The following is a 17,918-nucleotide window of genomic DNA, read 5'->3' on the forward strand; positions in this document are numbered from 1 at the left end:
TCAGAGGCTGGTCTTTACAGGACAGATTGAGTGTTTAATTTTTCCCTAAGTGTCTACTGCATTCTTCATAGTAGCACATTTATTCCACAGATCTTCCCACTCATTAAATGAGTTCTAAACTTAGCACAGGCTCTCCCATCTTCAATGCAAACCATGTGTGTGGCTTCCAAATGAGCTCTCACTGAGAGCTAGAGCTGGGCAATGGTGTTCTCTGATAAACACACAAACAAAACCAACTCATGTCAACTGGTTCTGAGTATAACAACACTCACTGAGCTATTTTAGTGGTGTTAAGAGTTGGAAGGAAAGGCAGCATGCAAAGAGGGTCAAGTACAGGCTGTTCCTCTAAAGCATAGATTGCTACTAAAGGGAAAAGTTAAAAGAAAGCAGATTTTTTTTTTACAACTTGCTGAAAACTTAAATGTAGCTGCCTCACAAATTTGCAGTCAGTGTCGAAAAACCCAAGAGCCAGAAGCAGATGCAGAAGAAAAAGAGCAGCCAAGCCTGATGTGAACATTTTGAATGCAAACCATGCAAACCAGTTTCATCATCCACTACCTGCTGTGCTCCTTGGCTGGGTGGTATAAGGATGACTTTATTTCCACTGGGGCATTTCTTACTAAAAATTAACATATTTGAGCATTTCAGTGGCCGTATGAATGTTTGCTGTTTGTTAAGTGATTCTTTTCCAAAAGCTGTTCCCAAAAGCTTATGTGGCTTTTAAGATTTTATCACTACTTGTTATTTCTCTGTTCATAGAGAGTAATTTGGATTCCTAGCATGTCTTTTGTTTTGCTTTGGTTTTGTGGGGCTTTTTTTGTTTGTTTGTTTGCTTGTTTGTTTTTCTATGGGAGGGAGTGTCTTTTGGGAGGGTGTTTTGCTTTGTTTTGTTTTTTACAGTCTGAAAAGGAGACCAGAAGCTTCCTTTCCTTATTAGAAGAGTTCTTCATTAAATTTCCTAATAAATTCAATAACTTTTAAATAAAGTTGCCTCAGGATGACTTATGAAGAAGTATATTTGACTTTCAAAAACTTGGAAGCAGTACACAATGGAGAATAAATTCTCATTACCTAGTTGTAGGGATTAACACATTCCTCTCTTCCCAACCCCTGAAAAAAGCTGGGACCAAACCTTGGGCTAACAGTACAACTTGACCAGAATAACTAAGAATTATGGAAGATTTTTATTCTGAAAAATGATTTATGAAAAAAATCTTGTAATACTGATTTTCTTGAGAGGGCCCATTTTGCAATGCACAAGGTACAGCAGATCTGCTGAGACCTCAAGGGGAAGCAAAATGAATCCTTTGCTGGCTGGGGCAAGCAGTATATTTAACTGCAATTTAGCAGTTACCATAACATATGGAAGAAGAGAGGATAAAACATATCCTGGTGTTTTAATAATTGCAATTACTGAATTACAACTTTTATTCAAACTTATATCAGCATAGTAACTTCTAATGTAATTGTCCACCCCCAGCCATAGCATATGGGTTTCCCTTCATTTCATAAATCCAAAAATAACTCACCAAACAGCAACATGGATTAACAACACACCCTTCTAACGGGGGTGTGAAGTCCTGGATCAGGACATAGAGGGTGCAAGGTCATTTCTGAACGAGGAGAAGCTGCTGTGTGCCAGGGCTCTGAGGCCACCATAGCCACTGCCTGGCTCCCAGGGGCTCTCTCCACCCTGCCCATAACCCAGCACACTATTTCATTCCCCCAGTGATTCCAAAGGATGTTGGTTCTGCTCCACCACCCTCCTGCCCCACGGAGCAGGGCTGACCCACAGACTGAAATCTGGGACCTGCCTGGGCCCATCCCTCTTCCCAGGGATGTGCCTGCTGCCTGGGGCTGGGACTGGCCCAGCTTCCCATGGCTGCCCAGGGATGGGGTGGTGGGATGACCCAGCCCTGGAGATCCTCCACAGTTCCTGTTGCCCAGGGAGCAACCCCACACCGAGCCCCGATGCTCTGGAGCACTGTCACTGCCAGAGGAAAACACACACAAAGGTGATTTCAATTACCATTAATGGCACTTAAATATGAGTGTATCGAGGAGCAGAAGATAAATGTGGGGTAAGCAGACCATGGAAATAATTTCTGAAAGGTCTGATCCAGGCCAGGAGGGAAGGAAAATGCGATCCCACTATCACACTCACCTCATTTTCTGCACTGCTGTTCTCATTGCCCATTTCGGTGCTGAGAGCCAGTATCACACAGCAATTAAAGGGAAAGATCTCTGGAACAAAAGAAAAAGCTCTGAGTCTTCTGTGAAAAACCAGAACAAAATAAAAACAACAGAAAACCCTGGAAATTTTGAGGGACTGTCATTTCAGCTGCCCCTCCTGATATCCAGTCTTACGATGATTTTGAGTCATAAATTAGGGGAAGGGAACACCTGAAGTGTTTATTTCCTAATGTTTCTCTGCTGTCTTCCCTACACTTACTCTACTTATGCTGAAAGACATTCCTTGAAGCAGAGTTTTGTTATTCTGTTTCTGGATTATCCCATGCCATTTATGCAGGAAGGCGTTTTCCTTGCCAAAGCTATTTTGGATGGGAAGCCCATAGGAAAACCTTATTGTCTTAACTGTGTTCAAACCTCTTGTACTCCTTGGGAGTTCCTGGATCAAGCTGCATGCTCACATTGTCAGAACCACAATGTTAAACCTGACCATCACTGAAAAAAAACATTTTCCATAGATGAACTCAGAGAGAGAGCAACTTGATTTTTTATCTTCATCAGTGGCCCTGTTCCCTGTTTTTCTTAGGCATTATTCTGCTCACAAGGTTATGATCTAAACACATTCTTTACACTTCACAGGATCTGCCTACTATAATTACTACTGGTTTTATACTAGTTCAGCTCTAATTATTTTAAATTTTAAAAAAATCCTCTGAGCAGTTCTAGAACTCAGTGTCTCCCCAGGCATCACTCATTTCTGTATTTTTTTGAAAAGGGCACTCAATAATGAGTATACAACAGAGATTCACTTATAAACATTCACTTCTTGTTCTAGACATTTTCTTTTGGGGTTCATGCATTTAAATTCAGTGTATTTATTTTATTATTGAACAGGTGAAAATTACACAGTCTCTTGAATTTTATTTTCCAAAGAACTTGGGATTGGTCTGCAGCATATGTCAAGAAAAACTCCATTGAAGTCAAGCTGTAAAAGAGAGGTTGCACTTTGAATCCCAAGGAACCATAGAAGATTTTAAGGAATGTTGTTCCCTATTACTACAGCACACTTTTAAAAACTTGGAACATTGTTCTTCTTCACAGGAGTCTTGGAGAGAGAGAGAAGTTCGGTGTTGTGCTTTTAAGCTCTGCTCTGTTTAAACTGGAGTGTCTTCAGGGGATATAGTGGTGCTTGAACTTGCTCCTGTTGGAATCACCGGGGCCACGACTGCACTTTTGGTGATTAATTAGCAACATGAGGTTTTATCTGCTGAGATTACTGCCAAATCCTCTGCTGTCTTGAAACAGTTCTGAGCTACATGAAAGGCTGCCTGTAACATTTTCAGAATCCCTGCTCCCCAAGTATGAAGTACTCCATCCTGAAGCAGTGTGCTGCTTGCCAGGCTCAGCTCAGGGAAATGTTCCAAGACAACAGATTAAGATTATAATGTCTTAAGTATGCACTGATATAATAAAACATTCTTGCACTGTTAGAGCTGCTGACTAAGGTTTAAGTGCACAGGAGGGAAAGAATAACTTGGCTGTAGCAATGTGCTTCCCTCAACAGCCAGCACAATTCCCTAAGAGTGACTATCCTGGCATTTCTGTGCCACTGACCTGCCGAGCTTTTCTCTTCCCAGATCTTTTTCTGTTCCCACAGACATCGTCTGAAAACACCTCAAAATTTAAAGCTCCCTAAACTGTCCCCTCACGACCACTTGCATTAATAACATAAACTGGGGGACAAATGGAACTCTCCCAAGTCCCCATGGAGTTTTTTAGTTAGTTGGGGTGGGGTCTCGTATATCAGTTGGGCAAAATGCAAATTTTGCTTATCAAGTCCTTAAATAGATAAGCTCATGCATGGCATAATATTGTTCTATTTATTTTAGAGTAAATTTTCTCCAGTGCATAAAATACTCTTAATATTTCTGCACCAGCTCAGCAATGCTGATTGTTAAGAACAGCATCTTGAGGCCAAATATATAATATTTATTTGAAAGAAAAAAATACTTTATTTACAGTTTTCTATTTAAATGTACAGGAATCAAAGTAGAAAATTGCAAGAGCACTGCAAAAGTGCCAGCTACCACAAATCTCCACTAACACATCATATCATACTGCCCACTCACTCTTTTCTTTCCCTGGAGCATGAAATTTCACAATTGTCACACAATTCTCACATTACCACCTGCTCAAGAGTGAAGATAAATGTCATAAATAGGAAATAGGAAATGTCATAAATAGGAAAAAGACATTATATGTTCTCCAGTAACAAAACAAGTGATAACAATGTGTGAATTACATTGCAGAGCACTAAGGTAACTTTTCAGATTACAATGTTACTGTAATCCTTTTTACATACATTATTTCTCAATCATTCTCTGAATGCACAAGTATTACTTAGATTGCAAACTACAAGTGCTTTATCATACGTATAGAATTTCAAATAAACATTAAAAACATGCTAAAAATCCATTCATTAAATAAACATAGGTGAACAAAAAGATAATCTCCATCATCTTTCTACGGTATCTTTTACAATTTACATGTCATTATTAAAATTATTATAACGCTACATATCTCAGAAACTGCTCACTAGTACCAAAGTGGTCTGTCCAGCCTATTTTGTGCTATTTGTGAAACAACTGCTTTCCTGAAAGCAAGAGATGTTTAATGTTGCACTTACATTCCAGGATTAATCTGGCCGCTCTGGATTCACTGACGCTCCTAGAGCACGTCTTCAAACCATTCCTTCCATCTTCACCTCACCACTTTTCACCTTATTTTCCTGCTCCTTCTCCTCAGACTCATGCAATGTAGGCTTTCTCCCGGGGACCCACCTTCATAACCTGCTCAGCAACCAACTTGCCTCCACCCCAGGCGAGAGAGAAAACAAGTTATACCTCCTCCACCCGGCCTCCCCCTGCTCCTGCCAGGCTGCTGTGGCTCTGCCTGTCAGAAATTAAGCACTACTGGTTTTCACAAAAGCAGCCCCAGAGAACAGGAACTTTGGTTAAAAGGTGTTTCACTTCTACTGTTTCTTGGCCTGTGGCATGAGCAGTGCTCCTGGCACTACAGAAATTGTTCAGTGAAACTGTAGCAACAGTACACTGAAGTCATGCATGTGTTTGTTTTCAAGGGAGAATTAGTGTTGAGGGCAATATCTATTCTGCATTTTGTTTTCAGGCTTGTTTATGTGTTTGTGTTTGTCTTTCATTTTCTCATATTATTCTTGAGAGCTGTCAGAAGTACCTGCTGGCAAATGTTGATGTGCTTGTTCAGGTTATGGTGAAATAATTTCCCATTTAATCATCCTGAAGGGTGGAGACGTGACAAAAACCCTTTGAAATGTGATGTTACAAGAAGTACTGGTTTATGGGCGAGCTGATTGTTATTATTAATTCTGGTTGTCCGTTCCAGTGATGTCTCCACAAAGGGGTGCTCAGAAACACAGATGATAACAGAAGACAGTGTATTTATCATTAGTGGGAAATCCATGGGATCAACAAGTTCCTGTGACCACCACTGGTGCTTTGTGGTGCCATATCTGACATGATAAAAGGCAGGGTTTCATAGGGCAGCAATATGTTGTCTGCTGACTTTTGTTCCACAAAGTCTTGGTGTACAAACTCCTGCCTTGAAAACATAAAGCATGTGAAGAGCTGGAAAGCACAGTTGCAAGGTCAAGGACTACATGAGTGGCCCTACCTTTTAAGCCTTTTTTTTTTTAAAATGAAGCTGGTGATCCAGCAATCCAAGCTGTGTTATACCACCTTAAGCCACTGTTACTGGTCCAAGAAGAATTTCAAAGAATGGAAATAAATTACCTGAGCTTCCCCCTCCCTCCCTTTTTTTTTTTTAATTATCCTGAGTTTTTTCAGGTAATAAAGCAAAGTACATATGAGTGGGTTTGGTGGCATGTGGGTAATACAATACATTAAATAAATCCATATTCTAACTCCAGGAATTTAAGATGGAAAGGTCAAGGTCTATAGAAGCTCAAAAACTAAAAGATCTGGAAGTGGTTGCAGTATCCCCTTTTCTCTGCTCTCCCCAGGCAATTCAGAATCCAGAAAATCTGAAGTTCATCAAATCATAGTTTTAGTGTGCTTCTCCTTAGAAAACAAAACAGAAGCTTTGCAAAATTCTTTGCCTTATAGACAACAAATAATGCAATGTTTTTTGTTTAGGCTCTCTGCCATGAATTTAAGAGCAGGGATCCTGTAGGAGCTCAGGAAAACACAAGCCTGGTAATACATCCTCACTTCTACTAGCTGCATTATTTCCTCATAAACACAAACTGAACTCATATTTGGTGCTCTTCCATTTCTAAGCTAAGGCCAGAAAATGCCAAAAAGTGAAAGTGAAGCAGCTGCAGAACAATTCTCTGGCACAAACTTGGAGGAAAATGTTCCCCTGGTATTTGATCATGATTTCTGACTGTGTATTTTTGTCACCACGTGTGCAAAGGAGAATTCCTCTGTTTGCTTGTGCAAGGTTTGCAAAAGCAACCTCTGCACTGGTGCCAGAGAGATGAGCCATGTGCAATGAGGTTCCACTACAAAGTCAAACCAGTTTGTGTAAACCACCAACTGTGAGAGCATTCCACATCCCTTGATGTCTCTATTTATTCTCTTTTATTTTATGATAGAACTGGTGGGAGAAGAAGTACTCACATCAGGCTGCTTTACTGTTGTGTGCTGGAATTTCCCCTGTGGTTCCTCATCCACACTTCATGCTCATCCAGGGAGAGACTGTCTTTTCTTGATCCAAAGAGGATCTAACCCAGGAGGACTGGAAGATTCAGACTGGGGGAAAACACAGGTCAGGTTAAAGGTAAGTTATGTAGTGGGTTAATGAATTAGGTATTCCAGTAAAATCCAAATAATTTGTCATGCGTGATCAAATTTAATCCCAGTATATACAGTATTTGGTATGCTTACCAACCACACACTGCTCAGGTATGTTAGCTTCTTATAAATTGAACACATGCTACCTCAGGTGTTTATATAAGACAATTTAGTTTGAGGTCATTTTGCTTTATGGTATAAATACTGCCAAAATAAGACAAAATGTTTTTATGTTCCTTACTTTCACAAGATTGATACCACACATAAAGCATTGCAAAACTCTGCTGAAGCACTGAGCATATTATTACACACCAGCTGTTCTCATAGGAAGGAGAAGAAAGAGGGGTGTTCAGAATTTTGTTCTTTTCTGATCTTGATGTAAGCAGTGCAAAACCATTCCTAATTTCTGCATGTTACAACAACATCATAGAGACCTGCAAGAATGACTGACCTACGACAGCCCTTCAGCTTCCTCACAAATTCTAGAGGAGCAAACACCAAGAGCTGGGAGGGAGACCAAAATCCCTCCTGAGAATTAGTAAACACATAACGATTTTCAAGTGCCCAACTTGATGGGAAAGACGTTGCTTGGTAACACCAGCAGCTGAATCTGCTGCAAAGCCGTGACGTCGCCTGGCAACGGAAAGCTGAGTTGGATTTTTGTGAGAGTTCTGTTTGCTGCCCTTCCCCCAAGATAACCAGAAACTGCCTGTGGGGACTGCACCACCGAATCCAGCTAGGACTGAGATGTAAAGGACAGAGAATGCAGAGTTCTTTGATGCAGCCCCACCTTGAGTGATGTGCCCCACTTAAAGTACAAGCGCAAAAAGAAACGGGGACGCCGAGTACCTGCTGCTAAGAGACTAAAGTGTTTTTTAAAAAGCAGGTTATGGAAGTTAAAAACTGTTCTTCCTATTTCTGGCTAATTTTCAATCAGTATGGCAACCTGGCCTGGAAAAATCCAATCAATGGCACATTTCCATTGCTCCCAACCACCCTGGTGCAGCACTTCAGGGCACTCCTGCACTGGCGGTATTGGTGCTCTGTGGAGGCCTCACTGTGGCACCACAGGTGGTTGGGTTGCAAAACCCAGTTTCCAGGGAGGAAGTGAAAGGGAATTATTTTTCTACAGCGTGAAACCTGGAAAAAAAAAATCATAATCCAAAAGTGTTTTGACTTCTGATGTGGTTCAACCTCTTCACTTAGCTAAGGCATTTGGAAAGGTTTTGTTGACCCTCGTGGTAATGAAATACTTGGAAGTGGTGGTGATAACAGCTACAGAAAGATGTAACCACCTTATTATGCATAGTACCCTTAGAAGAGATTTTAGAAATCAGTGAGAGACATCAAGTGCCTGCACGACTTCACTGCGTTTGAGTCTCTGTACAGACAGTTCCTCCTCCCTCCTGCAGTTGTTTGAGTTTCAACATTCATGGCACAAAAAGTTTAGAAGAAGACACACATTTCTTTGGAGATTAATTGATTTGCTCAAGGTAAAAAAGCCTACCAAGTGGTAGAGCTAGGATGTCAGCACTGGCTTCCTCAGTATGCTCCAGTTGCCAGACTCTGCTGGAACTTGAGTTAAGGTTATTGGAACCTCCATCAGGAGGTACCCTTCCTAAGGAAACACAGGAGGGCTAATTAATCTAGGAATATTTTCCCAGCTGAAAAAAAGAAGTCTGATGTTTCTGTTTTTAACAAAACTTTCATAACACTGTATGGTTTAATGCAATAATAAATAAAAGTGATTCTGGAAATCTTAGCTGTGGTTCTGTTGCATCCTGCTTATCCCTTAACTGCCTCTCTGGAAGACATGGGTCTCAGATAAATTTTGTGTTTTATCTGCCAGTCCCACGAGGATGTGAGGGCCACCTCAGGGTGTCTAAAATGGTACTCATGCATGGATCTCAATAATCCTTCTGTTGTGCATTGAGCATTAAATGTTTTAAGCACACGTAGGTTCCCTTCTGCTGCACTGTTTGCAGATGTCAAAGTACCGCAGAGGACCCAGTCCTTAAAAAGTGATGCCAAAAGTATTTCATAAAATACATGTGATCCAAATAATAATATCCAAGTATTGGAACATTTCTCTTTCCAAACCACATTTATACCAGCAGTTTTTCACCAGATTCCATATGCAGCACTTAAGTGAGTGGGAAGGTTGTGGATTCAGACAAAACACAGAGCTCCCTGTGCTGGCACTGACTCTCTCTCTGTATCCACATGCACCATCTAGCTATAGAGAGCTGGATAAAGAGTCATATTTAAGTCCTTAACACCATAACCAGCCAACAGGGCTGAGGAGCTCTAAGGGAGGCTGACCTACATAGCTCACCTGGTCAATCTGTGCCTATCATTGTACAGGACTGCAAATCATTTCCTTATTATTACTGCCTGCCTTTTATAAACAGCTGATTATGATTTATGAACAATATCTCCCCCATACTTGTATTATGAAACATATATGACAGTATAATTCAGGTCCATAGCCAACTTGGCAAGAGTGCACATGTGTTTTTACACTCTAAATGCAAACAGTCATTCAAAGTGGGGGATCCCTGTTCCTAAAGCTCAAAGCTGAGGCAAGAAGAACATAACTCTGACTTGTGGAAAAATTCTGGAAGCAGTGGTGGGAGGTCTGATGTAAGGGGTGGATTTTCAGAACCTGCTGGCTCTCTGCTCCTCAGGCTGGTCTGCCTGCTGTGGTGTCCAGTCTCAGCACTGGGAACGGTGGGACACGACTCAGAGAGACAAAAATCCACGTTATGTGAGGCAGAGGAGGAAACATAAGCAAGGTGGGGGTCAGCTGGTTTAACATGTTTCTAGAGGCACATACAAAGCCTGGGAAGAATGTATCACAAGATGAATTATTTCTTGCCTCTTTTAGGTCTTTCCTCCTTCAAACTATTTGTTTCCCTTTCCCCTCTGGCTTTACCTGTTTCTTCTGTCCATGCACTCCCTCTTTTCTCCTCCCTTTGCCCAAGAGGCTCAGTGGAAATACAAGGGAGGGCGAAGAGTTGCCCTAAGGTCTGGTTTTGTGAGAGCTGATGAGAGTGGCAGGGGAGAGCCTGGATATAAAGCTGCTCAGGAGGGAAGAGATTCCTTCCTTCTCGTTCTCCTTCAGCTGTGGGGTCTGACCCAGCTGTCAGCAGCTGTCTCTCCCTGCCTGGGGAAGGCAGCACTATTTAATCACCCCCTTTCCTGGTCTGAGGTGTGTGTTGACATGTCAGAGAGGGCAGGTTGCAGCTGCTTTCTGGGCTCTGTGCTAACACACCCTCCATGCCCACACAAATATCCCAGGAGAGGAGGACTCGTTCTTAGGCTTCTGGAAAGCCTCCAACACTCAGAGGCTTTCCTTGGGCTGAGGGGAGGATGCTTATTTTTTATTTCTGCTGACCCAACACAGGTACATAACCACATATCCATACAGTCACAGACATATATACACAGGCCTATATTACATATATATATGCATTTAACCTATGCAGGTTATATTCTCCATCCTCAAAGGCCATTTAGCCTGAAGCTGTTTTTCATAATATCATGATAGTTGTTTGATCCCTGGGTGAGAATAAATTACATTATAAACCCAGCTACTGAATATTTAGAAGTGATCAATGCTCTCACACCAGAAATGCTGTTTTATCACTAGTGAGGGCAGGCTATGAAAATAAATCTCTCAGGAGACTTGCACATCAAAACAACTTGTTAATAGCCAGACAAGGGTTAGGTTTCAGATTCGAGTCCAAGTAAGTGTATTAGTTTTTTGCAGGACTAAGTCTGGGAACTGAGTCACTGACCTCTGAAACTGTAGTCAAGAGAGTGCTCATAAAGCCAGGAATCCTTGTTTACAAATATGTGAGGTTGGCTGAAAAAATATTGACTTTGAAATTAAACTTGTTGAGTTTCTCCAGTCTTCTGCACCTCGAAAAGTTGCATCCAGTTAGCACAACACTTACATGTGCTGTAAGCATTTAGCTGGCTTACTTATGCAAGTTCTTCACCAATTCACAAAGCAGGATAACGCTGCTGACATTTTAAAAAAGCAAAAATTGAGACACAGGGGAGTTGAGTGATCAGGCCATTAATATGTTGTGTAATCCTGAGCTAAGCAGGAAACTAGGGCTAGTGTTCAGCCCTCAGAATAGCAATACAGAATAAAAATGAGTGGTTTGATTTGGTAATACTGTTCTAAGAGAACAGGTTACATTTTACACAGGATACATACTGGATTAGGGACTTTTCACACTGATTTAGCCCTGCACTAAAAGGCTCCATCACATTTCAAGGCTAATCAGGACCAAAATGCTTCCTCAGGCTTATTTGTAAGGTCAGCCAAGAACATTTTGGTGCACAGTGACATCACAGAGGTATCCTCAAAAATATCAGAAATAATGAAGGACAGAAAAACAGTAAGGCTAAAATAATTTTTATGTGCTTTTTCACAAGGGATAATAATTGCATATCAATCAGAATGCTTCCTTATTGACATTACCACAGTTTCATCCTTGTTACAACGTTTAAAACCAATGTCACGAATGAATGTTTAAGCTGAATGTACATTCTAAACCTGTTTTCCCCTTGATTCCTTTGGTTCAGCTAAGCAGGACTGCAAAACAAGGTGGAGGGCAGTCAGCTAAAGCCAGTCCTCCAGGCATTTACAATGACCTGGTGACAACAAATGGTGCCCAAACTGCATTATGCTCCTCTAAACCTGAGCTCTTGCTGTTTGCCTCTGTGGCAGTGGCTTTTTAAAAAGATGATCCGATGCCATGCTGGTGGGAAGTGGTCCCAGTGATCCGTGGTGGTTGGTGAAGATCAAGTTCCCTAAGCTGCTCCCTGTTGTTACAGATGGCACAAGCCTTCAGCCTTTTGACAGACATAAACCTAATCAGCTTCACCTAACGACAGATTTAAACTCATAGAACATATTGCCTCCTCCAGCTGGGTCTACACTATTTATATTCATGTTATCATTTTCCAGCAATATGAACAAGATCCAGTTTCAGAAGCTCACTCTTAATTTACGGGTGGATTTTTTTCACTGGGGTTTCTTCATCGTTGATGGGTATGTTATTGCAGGCTTTACAATGCTTTAACTCAATCTAACTTTTGATTTAGGGAGCCTGGAGACCAGACTCATAAAATAATTGCTGTTATGCACTATACTGATTTTTTAAAGCGGGAACTGTAACACTGAATGAAAATTTGGGAAGAAAACCTTCAGAAATGATCTGCAAATGGCTACAATACTGGCTGCCTGAGTCTGGAAACAGGCTGGTTCTTAAAGATGTGAATTACCCTTTTCACCTCAAAGTAAGATTTTAACATAAAAATCAAATCATGTTTTAGTTTGGGCCATTACACAGATGGAACTTAACAGATGAACAGATTAAATTTGATTTTGCAGCCTGTTTCTATTTATCTACTATTTATCTACTGCCATTGAGACGGTTTTTTCATCCCTAAACATGATAACAAAAGGTAATAAAGTGAATGGAAAAATGCAACGTTGCCTTAGTTCTTCTCCAGCTGCACCTATGATGTCTATAACCCCAGCACACAGAGCTATCCCTGTGATCCAGGGACTGGATCCATATTTGGATGGGGACTCAAAAGTGAAAATCATAATTCATCTTGGCACAGAATCCCAAGAGTCAGCACCGATTTCTCAAATGATGGCAGAAGACCAAAGCAATGTGAAAAGTGGCATCCAAGTTTTTGAGCTTGTCGTATTTTTCTTGAGATTTGATCTTTCAGGTAGAAATATTCTGTGTTTATCCAAGCCTTATGCCTGTTTCTTTTGGATATTTAAGATCAAGTGCCTTTCTGTACTGCACGTCCTTGGCTCACTGACAAAAAATGTCTTTTCTTGTTAGGGCAGGAGCCAATATGGAAAATAAGGCCTGGGTTGATGCTGTGTGCAGGTTCACACATGGAATTTTTGTCTCCCACTTACATCAATTATTTTTAACTCATCACAGAGCGCTTTGAGATATTAGTAAAAGAAAAAATATAAAACTTCTACTTTAAACAGGAAAGTGTGACAGAATGTAGGGAACTAAGTATCAGTAGCCAAAAAGTGGTTACTAACTGTATTTCAAGTCAGTGGAATAAGCACAAAATAAGGTTTACAATTGTTTGTCCAGTTTAAAGTTCATGTGAATAAAGATTTGCATCTCCTTCTACACAGATGTGACCCCCTGTGTTTTTTTTTTTGTATGACCAGACTCTTAGGGATTACTTATTAAAGTCCTGTGCCTGTAGAAAGGAGCAATATTCTCCTCTGAAAAGTGTGATATAGGGTGACTCAAACCTCTTTAAACCTCAGATGTAAGAACAGAACTTGCCACAGAAAGATACCATGAAATTGTAGGATATATTAAAGCAAAAGGCTCAAGCATAATTTCCAAGATTCTTGAAATCTTTGAATTGGAATGGTTTAATAGTGCCATGGTAGAAATACTGGTTTTGGGCTGATAAGTTTTCATGCAGGAACTAAATATGGCATGTGTGACAATTAAGAAATGTTAAGGTTCATTTATTAGAATGCAAGAATATTTCCATGGTCAGTGCTCCTGACACACTTCACCTCCTGATGTGAGCATTGCAATGATTTAAGAGTCCACTGGAGAAATTGAAAAAAACCCAACACTTTATCCAGACCATGAATTTAAACCTCCTGCCCCTTGCATCATGCAGAGATTTTCATATGGGTTCAATCAAACTGTGCAATGCTCCACATTTGTGGGTAAAATCAGGTCTTTCTCATCAAGAAAGTGGTTAAGTGTAATTTTTATTTTACAGTTGGAAGTGGAGTGGAAACTGTGAGTAACAGACAGTGTAACAAGTAGGCATGCAACTTATTCCAACAGATAATAATAATTACTGTAGTTTCAGTGGCACCAATATGCTGTATATATAATACACATATACATACAGAAATACAGGCAACAGCTCACATCATACTGGTATTAGAAATGACAGACAGTTATGAATAATAGAGCACATACACATCACCCTGAAGTGCTGGAGAATTCACTCTATACCAGACAACAGAGCACATTAAAATCTAGGCATACAAGGTCAAAACCTGCACATTTATTAATCTCTGCTGTAAAAATTGGGGGTTTGATACTCGTTAATGGCTTTTTTTGTACTTTCTCCCCCCACCCCTTGCTGCAGCAATCTTTGTGTTTGTGGCTGCAAGCAGGAGTTGCTCCCAACATCAGTTTGTCAAAATCAAAAATCGTTTGTGCTCCAGAAATCTGCACACACCCTCCCTGCCTCTTTTGGGAGGTGAGGGAAAACCTGACACAGGACCTTCAGTGCACAGAAATGGTGCTGTTTGGCTGACATTTCATAGAAACAGAGAAAACAGAGCTGACCTCCTCTATTTTAGTATCTCTCAAAAATAAACATATTTAGTCAGGTCTGCTGGAGGAAAAACACGTTTTGGGAATGGGACAAAATGCTCTGAAATCATATTTACCAGAGAATTCCTCTGAAAATATCTGCTATTTTGTCTAATTTGATCAATTCCTCAGTGAGATCTAGTCTGCAGAAGCATCTACAGTGTTGGTCCAGTAATAGAGTTTTCTGTTTTCTTTCATTGTTTACAGGGAGATTATCTTGTGGTCCTGTTTCCTCACTCACAGTTATACTGGTCTTGTTCCCTTCTAAAATATTTCTCATGAAAATATGGCAGCTGTTCATATAAAACTAAAAATATTAGCCCTACATCTATCACATTATATTTTGATAGCAAGAAAAACTGTTTACACCATGCACCCAGTCAGGTTGCCATGAGCCAGGAAATCTTTACTGATTACTTGTATTCAGCAGACTTCATCTAGGTAATAAAATAAATCATTCTTACCTTTTATTTCTGTACAGTCCCATTTCAGTCCTATAAAACTCCCCCACAGCACACTACTGTTTACACATGAAGCAAATAAACATATCCCAATCCATCTGCAAGGAGCTGGCTGAGCCTTGGGCTTGACCAAGAACCAAGAGTGCAAGCTGGATCATATGCTAGCTGGGAAACCAGGGAAGTAAATGAGTCTGTCAAGTCCTAACTAGCATTTAATGACAAATTTAATTTGGCAAGACTATATAGTTCAGTATTTTGTCAAGCTTGCTGAGGCTTGTATATTCTGTATATGGATCTTGACCAACTGCTATATTTTCATAGGATCCTGCATCCAAGAGCTTCTAATGAAAACATACAAAACTTAAATCAAACTTTGTTTCACCGTGTGATTTTTAGAACACAGTACTTAGAAAGGATTATGTCAAGAAAAATAAAAACTATAATCTGTGATGGCTCTACCCTTATCCTGGCTGTCAGCAGTGCAGCTCTTCAAACCATTAGTTTCTGCAAATGAATGTAGAATCAATTAACATAATTTAAGCCATTCATTGAGCTTTAAGCCTGGATCATAGATGTAGGGTAAAATTTTACTCTTTTCAGGCTTGTTATGGACTTAAGGGGCTTCTATAAATGTTACTCCACCAGCATCAGAAAACACAAAAGCTGATCTGAGAGTTTTCTGCAGCCTGTGCAGGGGCTCCCACCTCCCCCAGAATGATGGCCCATCTTCCCAGAGAAAAGGTCCATGGAAGCTTAATTTGGCTTTCCTTACTGAAAGAAGCTGCACAGCACTGATTACGGGCTGCACGGTGTTACAAGTCAGTCACTCCCAAATACTGCCATAAAATCATTCTCTAACACTACCACAAGGGAATTTTAAAGAAAGCTTCAAGTGGTAAGAAGGGAATATACTCAATATTCTTCAGTTCTTCCATGCAGCTGAATGGAAGCTGCCAATGAAGACAGGGACCCCTCCCCAGCCTGCAGATTTCACAACCTGAACCTGCCCAGAGATTCCCTCTGCTGCCTGCTCTGGAAGATCTCCAAACTGTTGCTTCTATTTCTATCCTGCTTGGTTTGTATCAAGCCCCATAAAATAACTAGTAAGCAATTTACAGTGCAAGTTGATTTTTTTGGATAAGGGGGAAATGTTCTGCAGGCATAGCTGTGAGTCTGAAGTACAACACTGGAACTGGGGTCATTTATTTTATTTGAACGGGTGTCCTTTCTAATCAGCCCCACAAAGCAGTGCCCCTGTGACAATCCAAGCACATTCAGTCATTGATAACTTGCTTTGCTGATAAAACAATCAAGCTGTGATATAACTTAGACCTGCTGAGACTGGCTTTTCCCCGGGCCAGGTTGCTTCCCATGCCTTGCCCTGGGATTGTCAAAATGCTGGATGAGAAATACTAACGAGGTGATTCTGGAGCATGTGCAAAGTGACTGCTGATCTCCTCAGGCCTGGATATCCAAGCCTGTCATTGCCACAGGGCTCTGTCTTAAAGGTGGAAAAATGAGTGGATGTAATGCAGATGCAGCTGTAAATGCAGATGGCAGGTTACTTAAAACTAAGCCAATGAAGATCAGATCTTCCATCCATAGGCCCATCTGACTTTTCTGGTCAACTACCATCCCTTTTTTCCCTTTCCAAAATCCTTTTAAAATAAGATTTATGGATTCTATGTATCAACATCTACTTAATGAATCTTTCAATCTATAATGTAAAAGTTTTGACATAAAGGGATGGAATTTTTTTTAACTCTGACACATATAGCAGGTTTCTAACCCATCTCTTGGCCTGTGTAAAGGGAAAAATGTCTCCTCCAGCTTGATCCTGAATAGCTGAACCATGAGGGAAAAGTTCAAGCTATAAGCACTCTGTTTTTTGGATAAGATCAGATTTTGTAGGAAATATCAGTTTTAAAATAGATAAGAGCATGCCTGCCATTGTCATCCTGTCGATAAGATTGTTATTTTCTTCCTGAAGATTTTTTTAAAGGCAGTTACTTGAAAAACAGTTTCCAAATCACTGTGGTGATATAAACTCTGCTCAATAATAAAATCCAGAAATAACTGAAATGGCCATGGACTTACATGTTGACAACAGGTTTCAATATCATGTCATCAATGTTTAAAAAAAAATAACATAACCAAACCCTTGCTAATCTCAAACTAGTGAAGCATTATTTTGATCTAATTAGTTCTCCTAGGGGGTAGGACTAAAAGTGACTTGAACTCCCTGAAGATCTATAAGAGTTTTGGGTCACCTGAGGCCATATTGTACCTAGAACTGTTCAGTGTTGTGTTTTGCAGCCTGAAGGAAACCTTACTGTGCACGAAAGGATGAAACACTGCAGACAGTTCTCACTTGAGAACATTGTTGAACATCTGCATAGTGACCAGCCAGCTCATTTTATCTCTGAAATTCTGCATGGGAAAAACACATTCTTGTTGCTACATGGCAACTTAAAAACAACAAGCAATCCCTTCTGAAACAAACCCTTAGAACTATTTCTGAGAGAAAAAAGAACAACAGTGGAAGAGAGCCACATTTAAAAACTCCGGCATTTGCAAATAGTTATTACAGTCTGTAATGTTGTAACATGCTTTTAAAATGGCTATTTTAGGACATGCACATCTAACAATCAGTCTCTTGGTCTTAGAAAGATACTGACTAACTAGACATCATCCTGCAGACATACTATATAGGGTATGTGGATTGTAAAACAAGTTATACAAGAGATCATAAAACTATAGAACCTCAAAGGAGACACTGTTTTTTAATGGTACAGAGAAAAAATTCTTTTATTTTGAAAGACACTCCCTTTGCCTTTCTGTAATGTCTAAAACATAATTAGTAAACAGTTTTGAGTCTAGACATTTGTAAATTTAAAGAACTAATGAAAAATAACTTACCCAATTTTCCTCTGGACTGAAAATGAAAATGCACCACTCTGTCCCTGATTTATATAACCTTCTGCACTCCTTCACTCCTGGCT

General features: G+C 40.3%; 1 protein-coding gene across 2 annotated transcripts in view; it reads right to left on the bottom strand.

The window, feature by feature from the left end:
• TACC2 (transforming acidic coiled-coil containing protein 2) overlaps positions 1-17,918 on the bottom strand; it is a 137,274-nt gene extending 119,356 nt beyond the window's left edge. Inside the window, exons 1-3 of one of the 2 annotated variants that reach the window (XM_018078441.3) lie at positions 17,836-17,918; positions 6,867-6,998; positions 2,165-2,244 (exon numbers count right to left, since the gene is read on the bottom strand). In XM_018078441.3, coding sequence (XP_017933930.3) covers positions 2,165-2,197 — 33 coding nt within the window. In that variant the 5' untranslated portion in view covers positions 2,198-2,244; positions 6,867-6,998; positions 17,836-17,918. Of the gene's footprint in view, positions 1-2,164; positions 2,245-6,866; positions 6,999-7,491; positions 7,594-17,835 lie in introns of those variants that run through there. The other variant, XM_018078440.3, reaches the window with a different exon arrangement.

Source organism: Manacus vitellinus, unplaced genomic scaffold, assembly GCF_001715985.3.
Source record: "Manacus vitellinus isolate BGI_N305 unplaced genomic scaffold, ASM171598v3 scaffold_40_pilon, whole genome shotgun sequence".
In the NCBI taxonomy this organism is placed as follows: domain Eukaryota; kingdom Metazoa; phylum Chordata; class Aves; order Passeriformes; family Pipridae; genus Manacus; species Manacus vitellinus.